The sequence below is a fragment of the Maylandia zebra genome, linkage group LG8, assembly GCF_041146795.1.
Source record: "Maylandia zebra isolate NMK-2024a linkage group LG8, Mzebra_GT3a, whole genome shotgun sequence".
Lineage (NCBI taxonomy): Eukaryota > Metazoa > Chordata > Actinopteri > Cichliformes > Cichlidae > Maylandia > Maylandia zebra.
The window spans coordinates 27,215,508-27,239,027 of NC_135174.1; the positions used below are offsets into that span (position 1 = coordinate 27,215,508).

General features: G+C 41.2%; 1 protein-coding gene across 1 annotated transcript in view; it reads right to left on the minus strand.

Moving 5' to 3' along the window:
• LOC101467831 (corticotropin-releasing factor receptor 1) overlaps positions 1-21,630 on the minus strand; it is a 97,414-nt gene extending 75,784 nt beyond the window's left edge. The window contains exons 1-4 of the mRNA XM_014410645.3: positions 20,906-21,630; positions 11,798-11,885; positions 9,205-9,264; positions 8,716-8,841 (exon numbers count right to left, since the gene is read on the minus strand). Coding sequence (XP_014266131.1) covers positions 8,716-8,841; positions 9,205-9,264; positions 11,798-11,885; positions 20,906-20,935 — 304 coding nt within the window. The 5' untranslated portion in view covers positions 20,936-21,630. The remainder of the gene's footprint in view (positions 1-8,715; positions 8,842-9,204; positions 9,265-11,797; positions 11,886-20,905) is intronic.
• Positions 21,631-23,520: the final 1,890 nt, after the last annotated feature.

A 23,520-nucleotide genomic window follows, 5' to 3' on the forward strand; every position in this document is an offset into this window, starting at 1 on the left:
ATTATAACAGTATATAAGAGAATAGGTACTCTCTACAGTGGCCACTGAGAATGAAAGGGTTAAGACTTCTGCCAGCGATTTATTCATCTGGCCTAATATAATCAGTTTGATGAATAAAAATGATGCAGTGAAAGGAACCATACATATCCGCTCCTTCTGTCTGGCTCAGCAACTTAACTCTGCGATTTGTCACCATCTAATTTTGGAAATCCAGTCAGGTACCTCAGCCCTGGATTCATAGAAGTGCTGCTATTCAGAGCAGGGACATGTTCAACCCTGCGTCACAATACATGTCGCATTTACTTCTGCGTAGTGTTTTTGTCGCCGTTGATCAGCCACACACACACACACACACACACATACCCTGCTCTGGGTAATCTGCTCTGAATACAGTTTTGTTCTGATCGTCTCATCCAAATGGGTCAGGACGAGGACAAGTTTGCTGCATAGCAGCCTTAATATTGTGGTTTTTGAGTCCGGTTCATGACCCGCTGTGTTATCTGTAACTGGAGCAGAGAAAAGAATCCACATCACTGCTGTAACTTCCAGTTTAAGACCCTTTTTTCTTGTCTGTAAATCTTTTCCTGGATTAGTCTCTGGCACTGGTGTTGATCTGCGGTTGAAATGTAGCCAAGATCTTTTTTTGTACCCGTAACTCAGACTAACAGGGAAGCTGACTTTTGCACTCGTGGACCTGAACTCTGGAATAATCTCCCTCTGGATCTGAGGCCAGCAGAACATCCACTCAGGCTTTTAAGTGCCCACTCAGGACTCACCGTGGCCCTCGTCCTCACCTAAAGCCACTTATTACTGCCCCAATACCACTTACTGCTCCTTCCCATGCCAAGATATACTTCACTGTGATCGCACTCAGACCTCGTTTCTTCTTTTGGTGGTTGGAAAATATGACTTATTTTCTTACATGCATTGAATTCTTTTTATTATTATTATTGTCATTCTTTAGAATCACACGAAGTGACACTTTGAACAAAATAAAAATAAAATAACAATCTTTTAGAAAAATGATCAAAGAGTGCAAAGTGGGCTTGTGCATGATTTCAGTCACATTTTGACCAACTGGGTAGTTAATTATTTTAATTTATGTACTAAAATACCCTGTAAATTTTAACAACATCTGCCAAACATTTAAAAACATTTTTTAAAAATCTGCTGCCATCTTTTAAGTAGCATTAACCCTGATTACAGATCATCTGAAACCACAAAGCGTCAAGTTTCAGATGGTGGAAACCTTTTTAAGGTGCCAGTCTGTGCTTTCATACTTGGACTCTGCTAGAGCAGCTTTGCATGATTCACAGTTCAAAGTAATCCTTATTTATATCACACTGGACCATGGTGGAGCCGTCTAACTCTTCTTCAGTGTGAAATAAACTCTTTTTTATCTCTAAGCAATGTTATTCTGATTGGCTGACACGCAGGTGGGTGGGGCTTCTACGATTGCGCCTATGCGCCTGATAATATTAGTGATATCTGCTCTCACTGACAATATACAAAACAACGGGGTATAAAAAACTCACTGTAACTGAGCTTAAGAGTTATTTATATATCAGGGTTAGGGTAGAAACCATAGAGATCCTTATATTACGTGTGCATAGATTGAGTTTAGGTTTGCTGCGAGTCACATGCTTAGTTTGAAAAATAAAGAAGACAGTTTGGCTCCATTCTGCTCAAACTAAGCACATTTGTACCCTTTGCTACTTTTCTTTCTTTATCCTTTTCTTTTTGTAAAGCACAGAAAACAAGACTAACAATGAAAAAACTACAAACTTGTGTCTCTTTCGCTGTAACCCAGGCAGAGCGTGGATTCAGTCTCAAGCCTGAATAAACAGCTGTACACCCTGCAGCTTAAGCAGAGGCTCCGTAGCTGCACTGGACCTTATCGACCACAGATGGTGCAAGCTGATCTTTTTAGATCTGATATCTCTTAAACTTTGTCACAGTTACAAACCCCGAGACATTTTCCTGTCAGGCATAATCCCCAGTCGTGTCCTCTGATACAACAAGAGGCTGAAGCTCGGGACAGCGTGTTAAACAGCAGCACACAGAAACAGAAGAACTGATAGAGATCGGGGTGGCAGTAAATCTAACTACGAAATCTAGTGGAACAAATTTGTAACAGGCTGTTTAGCCTGCATCTCCACATTCTTCGGATACTATTTTGATTCACGGCCACGCCGAGTGCTCGTAAATATCAGGCAACGCTTTCCCGACGCCTCCACAAAACACCTCATTCTCTCGGCTGTAAAAGCTCCTGTAAGAAATCCAAGTCCCATTCATAACATCTTACATGTGCTCGTGGTTAAAAGAAGGCGCTTAATTTACTCCCTGGAATGTGCTGAAATTATCATTAGACACTAAACCCGTGATATATGCATGAGCGCGGGATTTGTAATTCTCCAAGGATCGCTCTGGGATAATCCTGATCTCGCTTGTCTATCTTCAGCTGGAATGATTTCATGATGGCTGGAAAAAGTGAAAAGATTTGGGGCAACAGTGATCATTAAATGAGCGCTCGGCCACATCAAAACGCACATCTTCCCGAAATCTACTAAGACCTCCAGGAAGATGAAGCTAACTGGTGCCATCACGGCTCAGTCAGTGTTTGCTTACAGGCAAATGAAAAGATCTGACCTTTATATCTAGGAGAGGAGCAACACTCGTGGCCAGAAACAGAGAGCATTTTATATCATGGCAAAATTCACTCCTCTCAGTAAAACGTACAGCAGCCACAACCTCCAGTCCACTCATTCATTATGTGGGACATGGATCTGGCTTGTGAATGCAAATTTCCCACCCTTACGTTTTTGTCGTTTAACACAATTTTTCACTTGTCTCGTCTCATGTGTCCTGATTCGTGTCTGTGTGTGCAATTTCTATTTTCCACTTTTAAATGGTGAAAAAAAGTCCACATCTGGTTGGGGGGATGTTGGCGAGGGAGGAAATCATAGAGATGAGGATTTGCATCTCACACGTAAAAGATTTTTATACTTCATTCGTATTATTTTATACATTAATAATTAAATTAATGATATTCTACTTGCCATGAAATAAATGATTTGGTTAGAGTTAGGATACATCAGGTCCATCCTGAAGATCCTGGACTACATTTGTGTCCAAACAAAAAGATAATTTCTTTTATTATTTCAAGTTTTACTATGAGAGTTGGCTGTGTCTAGAAGCTGGAAATCCTGACAATAGATGACAAATGATAAGTTATCCATCCATTTCAGACAGACTGTCTCACTGCCTGGACACCTATAAGGAGACTTGTGTACTTGAATGGTTGGTGAGTAGTTGTGAGAAGTTGCTTGCTGTCATTGTATTGCTGCAGTTTCCTGTAGTTTCCATGGGGGAGATAAAAATGCTGGCTAACTAGCCAATGAGCTCCAGTGAAATTAAAAAAAAATAGCAATGCAAATCAGAAATGGCTAAAGTTGATGTAAAAGCTGTGCCTCGCTGCTGAAACCACTGCGTTTCAAAACGTGTGAGTTTCACAGTGATTGCAAATGTTTCTGGTTTCACAGTTTCACTGCTGCTTAGTGAGAAGTCTGCAAGTGTTTGCAGACAAGTTGCAGTGTGCTAGCTGCCAGAGCACCTGCTAGGAGCCTTTCAGTGCAACCTCATATACCTCTTTGTATGTCTTGTTTTGTAGGCGAGTGGATGTAGAAGGTTGCTTCCTGTTGCTGGGTAAAATTGGTTTTCTCAGTGACAAGCGTTTATCAGGCAGTTACTGACCATTTGCTGTTCTGTGTGCTCGCCGCTTATCCAAATCACGGTAACCGTGGAGCTAGAGCCAGATGACTGTGAGAGGTGGAGTACACCCTGGACAGGTGCACGTCAAATACATAAAGAAACTATTCGGCACCTTTACACCTACAGCCAATTTAGAATCCCAAACTAACCTAACATGCATATTTCTGACTGGTGGTTTCAAACCATCTTCATCTTCTCTGTAATTACAGAGATTTTTATCATATTCAAAGCAGTTCTCTTCAACAGCATGTAAATGTGTTTGTGCTTGTTAGTGACGCTGGTATTATAAATGGATTTCCACGGTTTTCACGATGAGTCCATCAAGTGCAAAAACAAAGGCTTGTCCAGTGTTCTCGTCCTGGGGCAACAGTTACTGTCCCTCTGCAGATAAGACCACTGCTAGAGAGAGTCGATGCTGTGTTTAATTTACTATTTGCTTTTGGGTACTAAAAACTACTTTTATCAGTTCAGGAAAACATTGTGTTTTGGATAATACATTGCTCCTTATAACACAACCACCTATTATGCTTTTCCTTATTTTCCATCATATTTATACTTTTACAAGACTGGATGCAGAATTAACCCTGTGAGCTGAAAGCTCGGGCTGCCCCATATGCTCAGTTTCAGCCAGTTTTTTCTACTTTTGGCTCTGTATGACATAAAACTACAGAGCACCAGGCACCTGCTGTTCAAACGCTTAAGGGTCAGCCAATCAGATTAAATCTGAGGTATTAAAAAAGCTTATAGTAGATAAAATGAGGAGTAAAAAATAACTATTCATGCAAAGCTACTCAAGAATAAAATAAGTAACGTGTATGCTCTTTGATAACTGAGCTCCATCACATTTTAAATTTGTGTTTTCTGAATAAAGTTACAGTGAAGGAAAGTTTTTAGCCCTGGCCTCAGCGTTACAGCATCCCAGCGACCTGCCAGCGTCAGCTCAAAGTGGTGACTGTACGAGCCTGAATGAAAATTGAGAGTTAGAACGTCCTTAACTGATGCCTGACAGGAGTCTTTAAGGTCGCAGGGAGCATTTATCTCTCAAATCAACAACCCATTGTGCATAACGAAAGGACAGCAAACAGCTCGAGTATCTCTGCTGACCTCCGCTGTGAAAATCAGCAATCAATACTGATTAATAATGCATTCATGCTAAAAATACACCTCAAATTATAGCACGCCGGCTTTATCTGTCGTCTGTTCTGCTCATATTATCGCAGAGAATTTAATGAAACTTAAAATCAGCATTGTGTCATCATCCTGCATCCCGAACAGCTTTCAGCTTCATCCATGAACGCTTCCTCCACTGTTGACCTTCGCTGGCATAGTCAGCTGATGGCCGGTCTTTTTTAGGCTTTTAGGCTACACTTCAATGGAGATTATGATAATCCTGAAGGTGAAATGAACCTCGCAGTGTCAAATTACCAGCGGGCCTTGCCTGAATTGCAGCGCGGCTCTCTTTCTCTCTCAAATGGATCGTCTGGATCCTGTGGGAGGTTTAGACTTTAAATTACCAAAGAAACACACAGAAACACACAGAAACACGCAGGCTTTCATCTCATAAATTTAGCTATTTGTGTTTACTGTATGTCTCTGAAGGTCTGCATTACCTTCACAGTGCCGCAGTGTCCCGGCACACATCACAGGCTGCTGATCCACTTGAGGATAATTGCAGGGATGCCTATTGTTACACCCAGTAAATCATAGTTAATATTTATGAGACATGCTCTTATACAGTCTTTAAGCGCAACATTAAATAAATATAGATCCGTTTAATTATAAAACTTGTTCAATTCTTTATAACTTCCCTTAAATTGTGTACTTTATTTTATCATAAAAATATAGTGCTTCTGAAGGTATAAATTTTCATTATGCTGAATTCAATCCAAACTCCATATTTTATTCATGGACTCAAGTAGCCTTGCATGAGTTACGTTTCACAAAATCTTTTTTCTTTCTTAAATGGGGCCTTGGTGCTACTCCTCTGTATGAAACAAGCTGTTCTAGCTCCACCCCCTTTAAGACAAGTTTCTTCTGATTGGCTGAAGCCCATAAACAGAAAGGTTTGAACAGTAGGTGGAGCCGTATGCCTGAGATGACCATATTAGGGATATCCACTCTCTTCGATGTCATACAGAGCCGAGAGTAGAAAACACCGTCTGAAACTAAGCTCACGACCTCATTACTGACCTAATGTTGTTTCACCTTTACCTGTTTAAAACTTTATATCACTGTTTGTCCCATGAAGCACTTTGCAACTTTTCCTTTGAATGGTGCTATAAAAATGCTTATTATTGTTTGAAACTATGGTCAGGTCAATGTCACGCTCAGTTAGTACATCAGGATGAGAAATGCACTTAAGAGCTAGTGGTATATTATTTCTTGCCTTTCTTTCTCTTCTCTAGATAAAGAATGCTTTGATTCATCTTGTTTATCCAGGTTACATTCAAACTTGCATCTTGGAGCTATTCAACAAAGACTAGACATCGAGAAAAGGCAGCTATTCAAGCACAGAAAAATCTGCTCTGAATTGAATCTTTCAAAAGTTAAATTCATGTTAAATTTAATAAAACTTGACACTAGTTACAGACAGAGTTCACAGTGCGATGGTGCCAGGGGACGTTGTCCGTAGACGTCTACATAACCATGTTTCGTTTTTCCAACCAGAGAAGTCGCCACCTTCTAGAACTTTTTGCACGATCTGTACCACCCAGTGAGCCACTGTATTAGCTCCAAACAGCACTCAGACTGTGGAGAGTGCCAGTTTAATGACTTGAAGTAGTAGATGAGACCGTGCAGAGTCCGAGGCATCAGGAAACCTACCAATCAACTCTAGTATGCAGGTGGATACGTTTATAAAAAAGCAACTTTTTCAGAGTTGTTATGAGGACCATCACGCAATAAAGATGCTTGTTTCTGCTGTAAAGTTGGACATTTTGACACGCTTACTCGCTGTTGGAGCCTTCCTCAAGTGGTCATTAATGGAACTGTGGTTCTTTTTGGCTTCATTTTTAAGCTCCAGAGGTTTCCTATTGTCTTTTACATACAGTCTGTGCCAACAGCCACACAAACAAGAACAGGAGTGGCCCGCATTACTAGCTGTTCCACATATTTTTGTGTCTGCCTCCAGGTGACATTAGATGGCTCCAGTAAGCAGACATGGATTTTTACCAATGCCCTGCCACGCCTGGTCTATAGCGCAGAAGTGTTATTGGTAGCACTGCTGATGTTTAAGAGACCGAAGCATGAGCATTTACGTCAATTTTAGGATTTTTCACATCACGCAGAAGCAAAATTTCCTCATTGATTCAAGAAATTGGGAAACTTCAGTGGCACCTGTGTTATTATTTGGGTGGGTATCCAACGGTGCAGGTCCTGCTGTCATACTTTGAATAGCAAAAAAAGGCACAAAAAGCACAAAGCCTCATGATTCAAACTATAAAACCCTTCAGGATGTAAGACTAAAGGTCCTGGGCACACAACACAAGGGAACACACATGTCAAATCACTACGTGCTGCAGACTATTTTCACTGCAAAATGCTTTGCAAGCTTTCAATATGTGTGAATGCTAAAGGGTCTTTGGTCAAGCTGAAAACACTGTGACCTTGTTTGCACTAGAAATGCCTTCACTGCGGTGATAAAATATCCAATAAAGTGTTAAAAACAAGTGATTATGGCTGAAGTTAGTGGCGAAAGGGTCTCTGAGAAAACAAGTCACAACTTCAAAACAAGTACAAATGCAGCGCACGTACACATTTTTCTTTGTCATTTATGACAGAAAGCTGAATATACTTGTGGTTTGTGGTTTTTTGTAGCAGAAAATTAGCAATTTTAAACATGCAACATTGAGTTTTAAGAAGATAATAGCAAGTATTCTCACACTATCTGGGAAAAAAATGATCCTGCAGGGAAAATAACTAAACGGTTTCACGATCTTAGTCTCTGATTGTTGCTGAAGCCTAGCTTCACATTTTTGAGGCTTCACTGTTTAAATAAGGGCTCTGTACCCTTAAATTGCTGAAAAAAATCTTTGAAGATACATTAGGAATGCTGCGAGGGCTCCATTCCTCTGAGTGGCACGAGTTTGACTGACAGCTCCCAAAGGGCCACAACATAAACAACCTCCTAACTCATAAGTTAAGGGCAAACAGTGTTTTATCTGCACTTAGAGTTTGACCTTAGAAGAAACTTTTTTAAGGATGAGCTGAAGAATAGTTTGGCAGAAACATGAGCCACCTCTTCTATCTGATTTAGACACATAAATAAAGTCACTTCTAGGAGCCAGGCTTCGGTTTTTTTGTGGAAATATATGAAGACTAATTTTTCTCCTGTTCCTCGATGTTTCCATTGTTTGAACCCCTCCTTTTTTATTTAATCCTGCCTGTCTCTCTTGCTACTGTCAAAAAGCCTTTTAAATTATGCAAATGGGCCACAAAGTAAATTGTAGTTTCATTTTTTAGCGTTTTATTAATTTTCCAAGATGAAAAAAAAGAAAAGAAACAACACAATCAATTGTCGAGAGTCCCGGAGAGTTAATAGGCTTAAGCGTCTCAGACAGCGGTGATTTATCTTTAGATTTTCTCTCTGCGTTTCTTTTTTTGGAATCATTTGAGTCCTCATACAAAAGCATCATTTTTCACAGCGGGTGCTCGCCTCGCCTCGCCTCGTCATGTTTTGTTTTGAGCTTTGACACTTCATGGTGTGTTATCTGCACTTGTGTACACTTTTTTTTCTCTTTTCTGCGTCTTTTGCTAATTTGTATGCTCATGCTAATTTCTGTATAAACAATTACGCAAACAGGGTTTGCCCAAGGGGACGTTGAGTGTGGGGGTAGGGCGAAGCAGGGTGCAGGGATCGTATTAAATCATGTTTTGAATCAGTTGTGTCTGGGTTTGCTTTTTTCTGCAGGCAGGCGGGCAGGAGGTGACAGCTTATTGACTTACTGGTGGTGTTGTACCGGACGCCGTAAAACATCTCAGGACAGGGTCGCGCCACCAGCTGCCCCGCGCTGCTCCTGGGCCAGCAGGTGCCGATCCCATCGATGGAGGTTTCACAGTAGATTCCCGAGCCTGAAGCGCGGGGACAGAAAAGCGTCAGACACGGACGTGCACGCATTCCCGTCATGTTTCATAACCGCATATAGATGTCATGAAATCCAGATAATGCTCCAAAGATCCTGGCAACAAATATGGTATCAGAATGAGCTGTTTGTGTACACAGGATTTAATGATTACTCCTGTGCTTTGCCGAGCTGAACGTCGTCTCCTGTGGCACTACGCCACGTCTATTTCCAGCATTGTTTTCCTCTTTGATGTTAGTCCTTTATAATCTGAGTTCCGATCAAACTTGCTTTCCCCTTGCGGGGTATCTAACAACAACTCAGCTCTGCAGTAAGTGTGCGGGGAATCGGTTTCACACGCGTCTCAACTCACCGCTCCACTGGCTTGTGGCGTTACTCAGGGTTTGGTTCCAGGTGGCGGCCAGGGACTGCACTGCAACCCAGAGAGAAACAGCTTCATCAATAACCTCAATCATTGTTTGCTCAGTTTAGAAGAGGCAATGAAAATCTCATTAGATTCAGCTTAACAGCTACAAAGGGTGAGCACGAAAGGGCAACGGTAAACACTGATGACAGACCTTTCCTCCAGCAATAAGGGGACGGTAGCAGCAAATATGAATCCAGACATGCCCCGAGGGTCAGACTATTACTTCTGTAATAACTCAAGAGGAATTAGATAAGAAGGATCCGGAGATAAGGACGTTCTGCAGGGGGAAAGGTGACACTTAATTTTAATGCTTTCATTTGAGGTTTCCAAACCACTTTTCACACCCACGTGTGGCAAGAAAATGAATGAAACAAAGTAAAATATGAAAAGTGCATAAAAGCTGCCACTGGTCATTTGTTCAAATGCATAAAAGGATTTTGTTTTACATTTTTAAAAGCAGGGTAGCTTTAACCGTTTAAAGGTTACAGGCTGACGTACAGTGAGGGAAATAATAATCTCCTGCTGATCCCCGGCTGAATGAACAAGTTCTAATTTTTTGTTAGTTTCATTTTAATGATGAATCTTGAATGAAATCCTGAAAAAACACACATATTATATAAAAGTTATAAATAGATTTGCATGATATGACTTGGCTAGGCCACTGTATGACTTCTTTAGCTGCCCCTTTGTTGCCTTGGTGATATTGTCTTGCTGGAAAACCCATTTTCCGACCTTTATGATTCTGGATGAGGGAAGGTTCTCATCCAGGATTTTACGGTACACGGCCCTCTCGACGTGTTGAAGTCGTTCCATACCCTTAACAGAATGACAGCCCCAAAGCATAACGTTTCCACCTCCATGCTTGACTGTGTGGATGGTGCTCTTTGGGTCATACTCTGCATTTCTCAAACACGGCGGGTCGACCAGAAAAGCTAAAAGTGGATTTGGGTGTCATCTGATCACAGCTTCAAGATTTCTGTCCATTACGCCGTGGTGTAATTTCACAGATTCTTTCACAAATAAAGGCAGATGGCTTTGTTGGGGATTTTATGCACCCTTGGGACAGAAAACAGGTGAATTTAAAGGTTCAGAAATATGTCCCAGTACTTTTGTTTCGATCAGGGATGTCAAACGCAGGGCCCAGAGGGTCGAGTGGGACTTTGGAAGACTTTGGAAGGTGAAGTTTAAAAACAAAATGTACCAGTTTTCCAGATGTGAAGCTGTGATGTAAGTATTATTAGAGTGTAATAGAGTGTAGCTGCTTAGTAGTTGAGTGTATTCTTGCTTACTTACATAAAATCACACATTAACCTCTCAGGCTGGTGTCAGAATTTACTTCTCTTTCTTTGCATATGGAAAATAGGAAATTTGAACAGGTTAACATATGATTTACTGCTTGGGCCCATTTGATTTCACCTGTGTCTGTCACCCGTGAACTGAAAATTAGATAATCAACAGGCAAAACTCCTGTTTCTGCAACCAAAGAGTCGATGCTTGCAATTAAAAAAAGATTTGCATGAACGTAACTATCATATCCAAACTAAATTTTATTGCATTTAACTAAATATAAATGCGACATGTGACATATGGATGTGACGCAAGTTTTGCATGCCACTGAGTTGAATCTTGAGGCCTGGGACTAAAAATGTAACACATGTCTCCATTGGCCAAGATTGGAGCGACAGCTTGCCAAAATCCATAGTTCATAAATAGCAGAAGCATAAGACAGAAAATAACTGTGTAGTCATGTTATGTTAACACATTTTTTTAAACAAACAAAAAAACACTGTTTCTACAGGGAACAGAGTCGACTTAATGAGAAATTCTTCTCATTACTATTTCTGTTTCTGTGGTTTGCCCCCATTAAAAGAAACCCATATAATTCCAGTTAAGAATGCGATCTTTTATTGGTTTAATAATTTTATAGCTTAATAAACTGGATATTTTTGGGTTTTGGACTGTTGACATCAGATAATGAGTCATGAACATTTTTATTTAAATAACGTCTTAACAGATTTACCAAAACAAATAAAGATAATTAAAAATAATAATTTAATTTCCTTTGCAGATAATTTCTGATGAATTATGAAGCAAATGAAATCGGTTCAGCTGAGCAGGGTGACAGCATGATAACAGAGCGTTATCATTACTCTGTTAAGAGCTACCTGGAATGATTTTATGACTGTATCCTGGGGCAAATAACAAGAACATCATTCCTGTGCATTTGTGCGTGCTTGTGTGAGTCCTCTGGGTGTGCTGCAGAGGTCTGCGAGGAAACGGAATAGTAGGAAAATAACGGTTTTCTAATATCCACAAGGGGGGAAGTTGTGACTGAGGATGAGGGTTTGACATTTAGTGGTTATGGCCATGAAATGGAAAAGACTGAAAATCAATTCAATCTCAAGTGTACTAACAGTGGGGCAGCTAGAACAAACTGGCTGGACAGTACTGGGAAATGAGCGCCTTTTAAAAGCTTGTAACAGCTGCTGTAGCCGTGCTGCTGTAATAAAAATCCAGCTGATGTTTGTCCAGAACTTACACGAGACGTTCCCCGACAGCATGAGCAGAGCTTCACATGTCAGATCTGCTAACGAGGCTGATGGCAGGAGGCTCATGATGGCGCACACCTGCAAACAGAGGAAAGTCACAGAGGTCAATCAAATACGTCCTGCTCTTTCAGTCTGACACGCACACATTAAACATACAACTTTATTCGTGATTGAGAAGATTTTATTGGGCATGCTTTGGCGAATTGTGATGTAACTTGGGAGACATGGCATGACCGCCTTGCCTCTGATAGCCTTCGGAGTGACTGCTATGTTAAGAACCTTCCATAAAAATTCAAAGGATGCAACACTTAGACGGAGGGCTTTGACTCAATGCCCTCTCCACTCCCAGCATCAACAACGAGCAGCACGAGCTAACGGCGTCTTATCTCATCTGACAAACATCAACATCACAACACATCTGGCAATCCTGTTCTGCCACATCCAAGTCGACTTTGTTACCATTAAGGCCACATAATACTCTGTAATATCAGCTGGTGTAGTACTTTTTTATAAAGACGGGTGTGGATGTGGACATCAGGCCCGAGTGAAACAGATTTCGTAGTTTCATGATATGAAGCTCTGCACCTTCCCACAAACTCAGGTCCGGAGGTCTGCCTCCCTGAGAAAGTGTAGACTAGCCTAGTTTTACTAGCTTGCAACAGGAGTGAGAAGTTCTAAACCCAATTTTAAGTTTAAAATGTGATTTAAGATTTTAACCATCTCTGTCGAGCCAAGCCGTTAGCCATCCTTTTCCCGATGTAGGCAGAAACATACTGCTGGTTGCTACCCCAACCAATCACAGCAGATGGCCCCGCCCCTCCCTGTGCCTGGTTCTGCCGGAGGTTTCTTCCTGTTAAAAGAGTTTTTTCTTCCCACTGTCGCCAAAGGTCTTGCTCATAGGCGGTCATATGATTGTTGGGTTTTTCTCTGTATGTATTATTGTAGGGTCGACCTTACAGTATAAAGTGCCTTGAGGCGACTGTTGCTGTGATTTGACACTGTGTAAATAAAACTGAATTCAATTAAATTACTGGTAAAAAGTTTGAACCAACTATGAACCTGGACTGAAGTAAGACACAAATAGAGTCACTGTAAAGCAAATCCAAGAGAGCAGCATAATCAGTGAAAACATCCACACAAAGTTCACTCCGTGTACAAAGACTATTTTTATCAGTCCTCCAATGACAGCAAGACACTGTGAGTATGAGCTTTTGATATATTTGTTTTTGGGGTTTCTTACTCATCCTAGATTTTCTTTTCTGATAAAAAAAAAAGATGACTTTAACATTTCTCATGATCAAGTTTTCCGTTGCTATAAAGTCTTGGGAGGACGTCAAGCAGGCGGCCAAGTAACAACAAACGGTCAGCCAACAATGATTCAGTGTTTAAAGGCTGGCTGGAACCACATAGTTCACATAAGAAATGTGGAAATATATTTCCCACACTTCCACTGTCTTTTTGGTCCAACAAAACAAAACAAAAGCGAAAACGTATATTTGTGTCCTTTTCCTCAGCAGGTAGCTGCGTGCTAATGTCAGTGAAAGGACAGCCTTTACGTCACAGAAGCACTCGCATCACTCTGAAAGCTTTTGTGGATGAAAAGTAAAACGACATTGCAGTGAAATGCAAATTGTGCCTGGGTGATAATAAGTGTCTGTCAGCTGCAAAGAGCTCTTCTTCACATCTGATCAAGGACAGACACTCAGCACAGCAGCTCCAGTGCTGAGGAGGAGGATGCAAAGAATGAAAGACCCGCGGTACCAGCATCCGGCTAGCTTCACTCCAAGGAAATTAATAAGCTTGCTGCTGGTTATATAGTGGAGATGCTACCAATATGAACTCGATATGCAGCGAGGTGATGTCAGTTCGGTCAGGATAACCAAAGTGTGCAAACTTTTGTGCCAAAGTTCAACAAAAGCACAAAAAAGTTGCCGTTCTCAGCAGGTGATTCTGTAATATGAAGTATTACTAACAGTTAAAAGAAGTAATCTTAACAGAGCTGGGAAAAAGTTTTTACCTCAAATTTTAAATTTTAGACTAAATACAAATGCAGTTTTAACATAACGAGTCTGTTTTAAAGGGAAAGAAGCTACACAAACAGAGCTGGTCCAGTGTAAAGGAAAAAAAAGATAATTCTTGATTCGTCGCTCACTGTATGATTAACTGCATTTTTTTTTTGGAGGTTGAGTTTCATTTCATGAGCCACACACAGGCCTGATTACTGCCAGACCTGTTGAATCAAGAAACCACTTAAACAGAAGCTGCCCGACAAAAGTGCGGCACATCATACGATGATCTAAAGAAACAGCTGAGAAACAACATCACTGATATCTGTCAGTCCGTAAAGGGTTGCAAAGCCATTTCTAAGGTACTCCAGTGAACCACAGTGAGAGCCCTCACACAGTTTTAGGAAAATACTCTGTGGACTGACGAGACAAAGGCTGAACTTTCAATTCTGTTGCATTGGCGTAAAACTAACAAGAAGATCATACCAACGGTCAAACATGGTGGTGGAAGTGTGATGGCCTGGAGCTGTTTGCTGCTTCAGGACTTCGATATGTAACAGAACAGTGATCCACTCTTTGAGCACTCTGAATGACTCGAAATAGTGAAGGTTTTAGAGTAGCCTGGTCAAAAGTCTTAAAAATCAGATCAAGATGCTCTGGTATGGCTCATGCTGGAAAACCCTCCAATGTGGCTTAATTAAAAGAATTCTCCAAAGAAGAGGGAGCCAAAATTCCTCCACAGTGCTGTGAAAGTCTCATTGCCAGTTATCGCACATGCTTGATTGGAGTTCTTGCCAAAACTGAGACGAGCAGTTATTATGTTTAGGAAGCAGCTGTTCTTTCACACAGGTGTGGTAGGTTTGTATTAAATTGGGTTATTTGTGTCTAATATTGAGATTTGTGTGATGATTTGAAATATATAAGGTGACAAATATGCAACAATCTAAGAAATCAGGAAGGAGAAAAACACTTTTTTACAGGATTGTATGTAACAAGTTCCTTAAGACTTGTCATTAGATCCAATCAGAAAAAACAACTGGACTTTAGGGATCAAACATGCTTGTGTATCATTAGCTTGTGTGAGTTCACCCTAAACGTGGGTTCCTTTATGAACATTTTATTGTGTCTTACAACTGCCTGAACACAAGAGCCAGAAGCCTGGAGGAAAGCAGCTGTATTCGATGCATTAGGAATGAAAGCAGGTGGTCTTTTTAAAACAAAATCATATCAGTGTGGAAGACCTTTATGGTATTTGTGTATTGTTTTAAAAATCAGTAACTGCCTTCTGTCCCTCGAGTGGATGATGCATAAATTAACAGCTGCAAATGCCCCCAAAATTTGGAGCATTTCATCATCTGCACTCATAGCCCACTAATCTTGTGTTCACTGATACGAAGAAATGACTTCTTAAAGACTTTTGATGCTAAATTTAAAGTCTTTCTGTTACTGGATCGCGCTACTATCAGCCTTTTTTCAGCTATGCAGGAGGTGAAAACACTGAATAATGCAGATTTTTCTTTAAAACTACAGACCCTGGGTCTCAAGAGACAACAGTTGATAACAGCATTAGATAACATCTGCTCTATTCCGGGACGGAGAACAGGAGAACCTGTATTTATGGCTTTGTTAAATGCCAGCACAGTGGAATTCAGTGGTTGGATTAATATTTCATCCAAACACAACTGAAATCCCTTCGTCCTGGACCAGTGACTCGACTGGAAAGCATCCAAATAATGAAGGCTGGCGACACAACAAGAAAAAAAATAGTTCTGCACCAGTGACATCTAACAGCTGATTCACTGCTGAATTCACAGCATCTGTCAGCACCCTTCTACACGCGGCAGAAGAGACACAAACTGTAAAATATCATTAGTTTTGATTTTGTTCAGCCTCTCAGAGTGACCCCAAACTCTGTTACATCTCCGCCCAGCTGTCCTTGAGCATACAGGCTGATCCCTGCGGATCCAAGAGGGTGGCTACAATTACCTGCGAAGCCAATGCTTCATTTCCTCCGTAAATAAAACATCCCCATTAATAATACAGCACCTGAAACGTTAAACATTTCACCCGTCTTCAGAGAGAAAAATGGAGGAAAGGGTGCTTTAAATTCATCAAAAATCCTCACTTTTTTCCCTGTATCAAAAGCACATTCATACCTGCTGGTCACAGCAGCGTCAAGCATTCACACTGTATGAAGTCACATCATATAAAATGCTAGAGCGGCCCAGATTTCACGGAAGGTTTTTCTGGGTCGCTTGCTGTGTCTGTTTCACGCTCAGTGAGTCCTGGGCAGGTATCAGGGTGCAGAGACCGACCATCCACCTCCTTCCATTTAATTACAAACTGACACACGATGTAAACAGCAGGATTTTTTCAAATCAAAATGAAAGAAATACTCAGAGTTTAAACTTTGTTTTCTGTAACATCACAGTTTCATGATTAATTTCTTTAACTGGAGAAGAAATTCTAATGACTCGCTAGAAATACAGGGCAGCAAAAAGTCATCTTTTGCCATGAATGCATATGAACCGTTTTAGCTTCTGTTAATTTCTCTAGAAAATTATATTTGGTCTTGAAAGAGTTTAGAAACACTCTTAAGTGGCCTTTACCGTACGCACTCACCTGTGTATAAATGTCACACTGCTTCTGGCCCACACCTCGTATGTCATGTGTGCATGTTTTCCACGTTTTATGTGTGATTTAACCGCGTCAAATCGTTGAGGTTCATGTAAAGGACAGGCTTGGGTCATTAGTCCCAAACACCTGGTGTGAAATGTTCATCCAAAGTTCAGGGAAAGGACGCAGGTTCAGGATGAAGGAATGAGTATCCCAAACAAAAAAAGATTGGCTTGGTGGATTTTTGCACACTGTAAACAAGAAGCAAAAAAAAAAAGAAACAATAAGAGTGGGCAGAAAAGAAGCAGGACTACCAACTAATACACAGGAAGGTGAAACAAGCAAGTGTGGAGAAAACAATCATAAAACGTGGGGAAAAAAGACAAAGACAGGAAGACCAACACATAAAAAACTTTCCAAAATAAAACAGGAAGTGGCAATAAGTCTGGCACAAGAAACATCAAAGACAAACACGGAACTAAAAGAGGAAAAGGTGAACACTAAGCAGTAGTCCTTAGGCATTAATGAGAAAGACATGCAAAGTAATGCCAGCTTTGACACACAGAGGGCGCTACAGAAGACGGTTCAGTCACTGACTGATTTAAAGCCTTGATTTGTCATCTGGGATCAACATCACTTTGTTTTTTGCATTCAGAAGTGGCCATATTTCCACTGTGGGTTGGACGCTGTTTATGCATCTATAAACTGTGCAGGTGCAACAGACGAGTAAAACCAAAACTGGAGCACAGACTTGTTGTTTACCTCACAGGAAGCGTTATTATTAGAACAATAATAATTTGTTATTTCATAATTTTAAAAAGTCTCCAAAACCACAAAACTTAGTCACGAGGTCAATTTCAGTGACTGAAATTATCAGACATGATGCCACAAAGGCCAAAGGCAGCCACCAGTCAAGCGGGAAAAATGTGTATTCCCTGACCAGCTGATGAGTTGCTGCTGGACTTTGGGGAATTGCTGGGAAATTGATTATTCAGCACTCATCTGCACAGGCTTGGAGACGGACAGTGACCCTCTGGTAACCTCTGGTCTGTTTCCCTTACAATAAAGTTGGACCTTTGAACTTGAACATTGTCTGTTTGCAGTTTGTGCTGCTTTTGTCTCTTTTTTTGTTTTCTTTTTGCAGCTTGGGTACTGGTGTGCAGCGCGCCTTTGCAGGCAAGTTGGCATCTTCTATGCAAACTACAGGGAACCACTACAATCCTCCAGCAATCATAAACAAGAAGCCCCCGGTTTGCAACCAAAAATATACCTTTTTCCCCATCAGTGGTGGCTATATCACATCTAACATGGTAGACAACTCCTGAGCAATGTCTGTATGATGTCACATGGAAAACTTCCATAGAGACTGACTCACTTTTGGACCGTGCCTCAAGTGGTCACTAGAGGAATTGCAGTTTAAATTTTTTATTTTTTATTTTTGCCAATAAAATGCATCTTTACAAGTAATAAACTTAATACAGAATCAGGATGATACTATATCATGACAAAGATGACAAAGCATCCTTGTTTTAAGTATTTTTACTATTAAATGGGTGGCTACCCTGCCTGTAGTCCAGCTGCCACAGAACAAGAGGCAGGGTTCACTGTGGACAGGTGCATATTGACAAAATCCCAAAAGCAGTATTTCAGTACCATATGCATGAAAGAGTATACCGCCAGTGATGTACTGATGTTTCAGAAGCATTTATTTTACTCTATCAGATACTGAACTGAAAGAAACCCCAAAAGAAAAAAATAAAACAAACAAATCTCCACTTCTTGTTTGAATCACATGATCCACATCACATGAGGACACTGCATAAAAACAGTGGAGGAAGAGGCTTCCCAAGTGGGCACGCTCGGGATGGATGCCTGAGGACGGGCACAAAGCTGCTGATCCCAGACTTTCCTGGGTCCCATGTGCCATTTAATGCCTCTTTTCATGCATATACGGATCATAATAAAGTCTTTCTTTTTTACAGCTTACAGTCCTCTTGCCCTTTTTTTTTTAAATTTGAGATTGTATCTACATAAAAACAATCTACTGCTATGGCATACAGTCTATTCAGAATGATTCACAGTTGCTCTTGCCAACAAAGTGACGGATCAATGCCTCCAGTATTTACTCTAATTCAGTTTTTAATCCTTTTCCTTTTAATTTAGAGAATCAGTTTGGCTGCATTTACAGCTGAAAACCGTCTCCACTTTTAAAGGGTCCTCCGGCATGGATCTGCTGCAGAGTCGTAAACCAGCTTTCGACTGAGATTTATTAACCAGCATGAGGAAAAATGCTGAAGCGGGAAAAAACAGATGCAGGTTTGAGGTGTGGTTCACCTGCGAAATGTCACTCTGCTCGAACGTTCCTGCTGCTCGCTCAAACGTGACTGAACGAGGCAGCTCTGGCACGAGAATGATAAAAATCTATTCAAAATAAAAGCAGGTGGAGACACTGTTTGTGTATATGAACAATGGCACAGCATAATGTGGAATCTATTGTTTTTATTATGAAGAACACGCAGTGATAAGGGTGTCGCCACATACAGGTACCTACAATAACCGTAACGTTTAAATCTCTGGATCGTGTTTGTATTTCACGTGATGCAGTGTTTCGCAAACTTCGGTCTCTCTCCATTTCTCGATACTTGTAAGTATCCACAAATGAGACAAAACACAGTAAACAAAGCAGTGAAATAGCTATTATCATTCTACTTATAAAGACATCATAATTATGTCATCACTTTGAATTATTTAGTAAAGATCTGTCATTGTGAAACTTACACCTGCTGAAGGGCGCTCAGTAGAGCCTTAACTGTAAGAGGATACCTGGTTTGAAGCTCCTGATTGGCTGCTGATTTTCTGTGGAAAGCTTGTAGGTTCTACCCAACCAACAACCTGCTCTGGAGAAAAACTGAGTGGAACTGGTGCCAAATGTGCAGTTCCTCTAATCCTCACAGACTCCCATATGGAAATGTTTAACATTAACTGATTTAAAAGCATGTTTACATCAGAATTAGCTGATGAATCAGCACTCCATACTTTTATTCAAATATGGTAACTCGTGCTTCCAAAAACCTGAATACATAGTTTCAGCCAAAACGCTAATGCGGAAGCTTTAATATGCATCCCATCTTTTATATACAGTCTTTGGTTCTCCCTACACTCCTCACAGTCCAAACACATGAGTAGATTTGTGACATCGCTCTGTGATGGCATCCTGTTCAAGGTGTGCTTGCCAACAGCTTCCTACTCAAACTCAGATGGGTATCTAAAAGTGGTGACATATATTAAAATAGATTTTAAGAGAAGTTACAGCCACCCAGCTTTGCATCTAAATGTGATCGGCTCCATCTATAATTCAGTGCAAACAATGCAATAATGCAGACATTAATCTGATTTAGGTGAGTGTGCAAAGGCACCACTACGCAAATACTTCACTCCTTAACTGTATAAAATGTTGCACGCATGACTTTTACTTTCCACACCGTTAAATGGCCCCATTTCCAGCACAGAAATCCACGCACCTTAAAGCTGCACACAGTCCGGTGTTTGTTCTTTTATGACCTCAGTAGACATTCAGTACGCGAGCTGCTGTGAGTGTGGGGTCTTAAATCACAACAATGGGGACGCGAATAGAAAGCAGGGGGATTTTAAAAAAGGGCTCACGGGATTCTTGACTATTCTTAGTGCAGCAGCACTTTGCACAATGGGCAGGAGGTGGATGAAATAATTCACCTCGGGCATCTACAACATCAGCAAGTGAGTGCAACAAATCACATGTCCCTATTCTTGCCTCAGCTCGCTCTCCATTTTGCTACGAAGGGGTCACAGCATGAGTGATATCAGATCTCAGCGTTATGGGGCTGGAGAAATTTCAACATCACCGCGCTCGCTTTTCTTGTTCGATATTAAAGGAGTGCACTTGCTGCATTAAAACACCCAGTTTCATCTCAGAAATGTGTCCCAGATCCGCTTTTTGCCCCTTTTCTTCACCAGTGCTTGAGCTCCGGTTTCAGAGGGTATGGAATCGTGCCATTGGGATCGTTTTTCTCATGCCACCTTAACCCAAAGTCCTGGTTCAAGTTTCAGTGTTTACAAGTAAAAACGCACCGGCACGCTTCAGCAAAGCTTCAGCGCTTAGTTAAAGTCATAGGATGCAAAGTGCTATAACTATATATTTACACATAAAAGAGAGAGAGAGAGAGAGATTATTGTCCTTGTTAAAACATTTTAGTTCAGACAAACTCGGATTCTCGTCCCTTTAATGAAAATTGATTTAAAATAGCAATCTGAGACAGAGACAATATCCAAACCCGACATCTGGATGGGGGGGTAGTGTTAAAGCCTTCACACCAAGACTGTGCTCAACTGCAATCAGCGATAACAGCACAGATTTCCCCGAGCTGTTATTAGGACGTTTTAATTAAATGTCCAAAGGCGAGAAGACGAAGCGGAGGCGCAAAAAGACGCAGAACTTACCCCCAGCAGATAAAAGCATTTGCGACGCATTTCCAGGCCTTTTATTTTTCACATAATTTCCATGTGTGGAACTAAATGTCTTCTTGTTACTTCACTGAAGTATTTTATCCTTGTTACTGGGAGTGGAAAAAGTCCCAGCAGCGCAGTTTTCTGATGGTGTTGACTGAACTGTACCCAGAAAAAAAAATACAACCGCGTGGCTAGGCCGGGTGTAGATGTCCGGGTAATGTCAGAGGTTAGACACTGTCAGGATCATTTAATGAGGAGCTGCGGAGCTGGGGTGTAGCAGCCTGTCACCTCTCTGGTAGGGTCGGTTTCCCGTGAAATCGCTGCCTCCGTGAACAGGACCGGAATCCAGACAAACACTGTCGCACCTTTAAAGCTGCCCACGAACTAAAACTCCTTTTCCACGCATGGTTTCACGTCAGGTTTCCCCGAGCTACAGCCTAACGTCCGCCCGGCTTCCCATCCAGCTTCTGACTCCTGCGCGGAGCCGCCGCGGTGGTGCACAGCGTCCCCACAACGCCCCCACGTTGTGCCACTTTGTCGAGTGTATCCAGTGTGACTGAGGAATAACTCGATTCCTCTGCGTGGAGTTAATTATGCAATGACTGCCCGTGTTCCAGACCCTAATCTTTAATCCCCCGCGCAATCTAGACGTCACTGCTGCGAGAAAGTTAAAAGCAGACGAGCCCGGGGTGAGCTGCTTGTGAAAGGCTCCGCGCGCATCGCTGTGCTCTTATCAAGCATCCAGGAGAAGGGAACCCTTTTATCATGTGCCCCCGTTTCCAGACGAATTAGTGCCAGAGCGCAGAGTCAACAGATTTCGCTGTGAGCCAAGATCGACAGATGGTTCCCAGTGTGTCAATAAAGTTAAGCATCCCCGGGGATCTTTTTAAATACAACCCAGTACAAATGAGCGTCAAAATCACTGTAAATAAAATCTCAGTGGGAATGAATTTGCGACTCCAGCAATTAAAATAATTACAAATAATCTTAATATTAAAGTTCTCATTAGTGTGCGTGGGGCGTCCCAGAGAGGTTAGAGGATAAGAAAAAAAATGCTTATTATTATTATTATTATTAGTCAGTATTACTCTGAATAGATCTCCTCTTGGGTGGGTTTTTACTGTATTAGCCAAGGACATATGAGGCTTGGACATAAACTATATATAAAAGTTGGTAATAAAGTGTCATCGCCTTTTATGAAGCCTTGACATGAGGGTTTTCTATGTAATTGAGTTGGTTTTTTTAAAACCAACTTTTCAGTCACACGGTTGTCCTGCTTTATATCTATATCACTGTAACTGTCAGCATAATTTTTAAGTTTAATATCATGTTGTATTCAGTAAGACCTGAAACAGTCAAAACCTCATCAGGACTGTGTTTACTGAGGTCACAGGGCACGTGAACCAAAGGGATGTTTTCCTGTACATTTCTAAACACGGGACTTTAAAAGTCGCCCCCTGTTGGTCATTAAAAACACGACTGAAGAAACAAGGCTCTTCCAGAGCAATGTCCCCATGCAAGGGTCAGAATGGTCAGAAATAATTCATTGAGTATGAAAGTAATGCAAGTCATGCTGTGGTCTTATGTTTGGACTCATGTGGTAGCAGTTATTACTCTCAACCATCATCAACAAACACCAAGTAAGAAAACATCTATTTGAAGAAGGACGTTCATCCCTCGCTTGAGAGTCGCAGGTGGCGTGTGGGAGTCACGTGTTTAATAAAAGCTGGCTACAGCAACAGTGACTCTACATTAGCATTAGCGTTTTTTCCCTCTAGATCTAGTAGTGAATATATTTGGATGAGAATTGTTGATCCCCCTTTTAACAAGTTAACATCTGATGGAAGGAAGCTCGTTTAGCAGGCTTCAACCATAAACTGTTGTCACGTTCCTGGGTCTGTTGACCCAGCGTTTTGAGTTTTAGTTTATTTGGATGATATGTATGAGTTCTTTAGGGTAGCTAAATTGTTTATTAGTTTCCATTTGTGTTTTCTACCGCTGTATTTAAGTTTCCCTCTCCCTTTGCCCCTTATGTGTTTCATGCTGCGTGTCTTATGTTGTCAAGTTTATATTGTCTTGTCTGCGTCCCATGTTTCCTGTTATATTTTGAAGGTCTGTGTCCTATGTCAGTGTAGTCAGCTTTGCTTCCTTTGTCTCCTTATGTCAGACTAGTGTCAGCTGTTTCCCCATGTGTTTCCACTTCCCCTAATCACCCTTGTGTGTATTTAGTCTGTGTTTCTGTTCACTCCTGGTCAGGTCGTCTGTTGTTCACGCCAAGGTTTCCATGTCATGTTTCCAAGTTTCATGTCTAAGTTTTTCTTGTTGTTTATTTAGTTCTCCCAGTTTAGGTTGATGTTAGTTTACTTCAGTTTGCCCTTTCTTTGTACCTTTTTTACCAGCCTTATTAAACGGCTCGCTTTTTGTTAATACTCAAGCTTTGGTCCAAGTTTCTTCGTGTCTGCATTTTGGGTCCACTCTTCACAATTAATACAGTCTGCCACCGCCAGACTGTGACAACTGTAATGGTGCATCTGCAGACACAGAGATCTGCTAATTAGTGTGATCAGTAAAATGCTAGAAATTCCCTCACTGCAGTTTTTAGCACT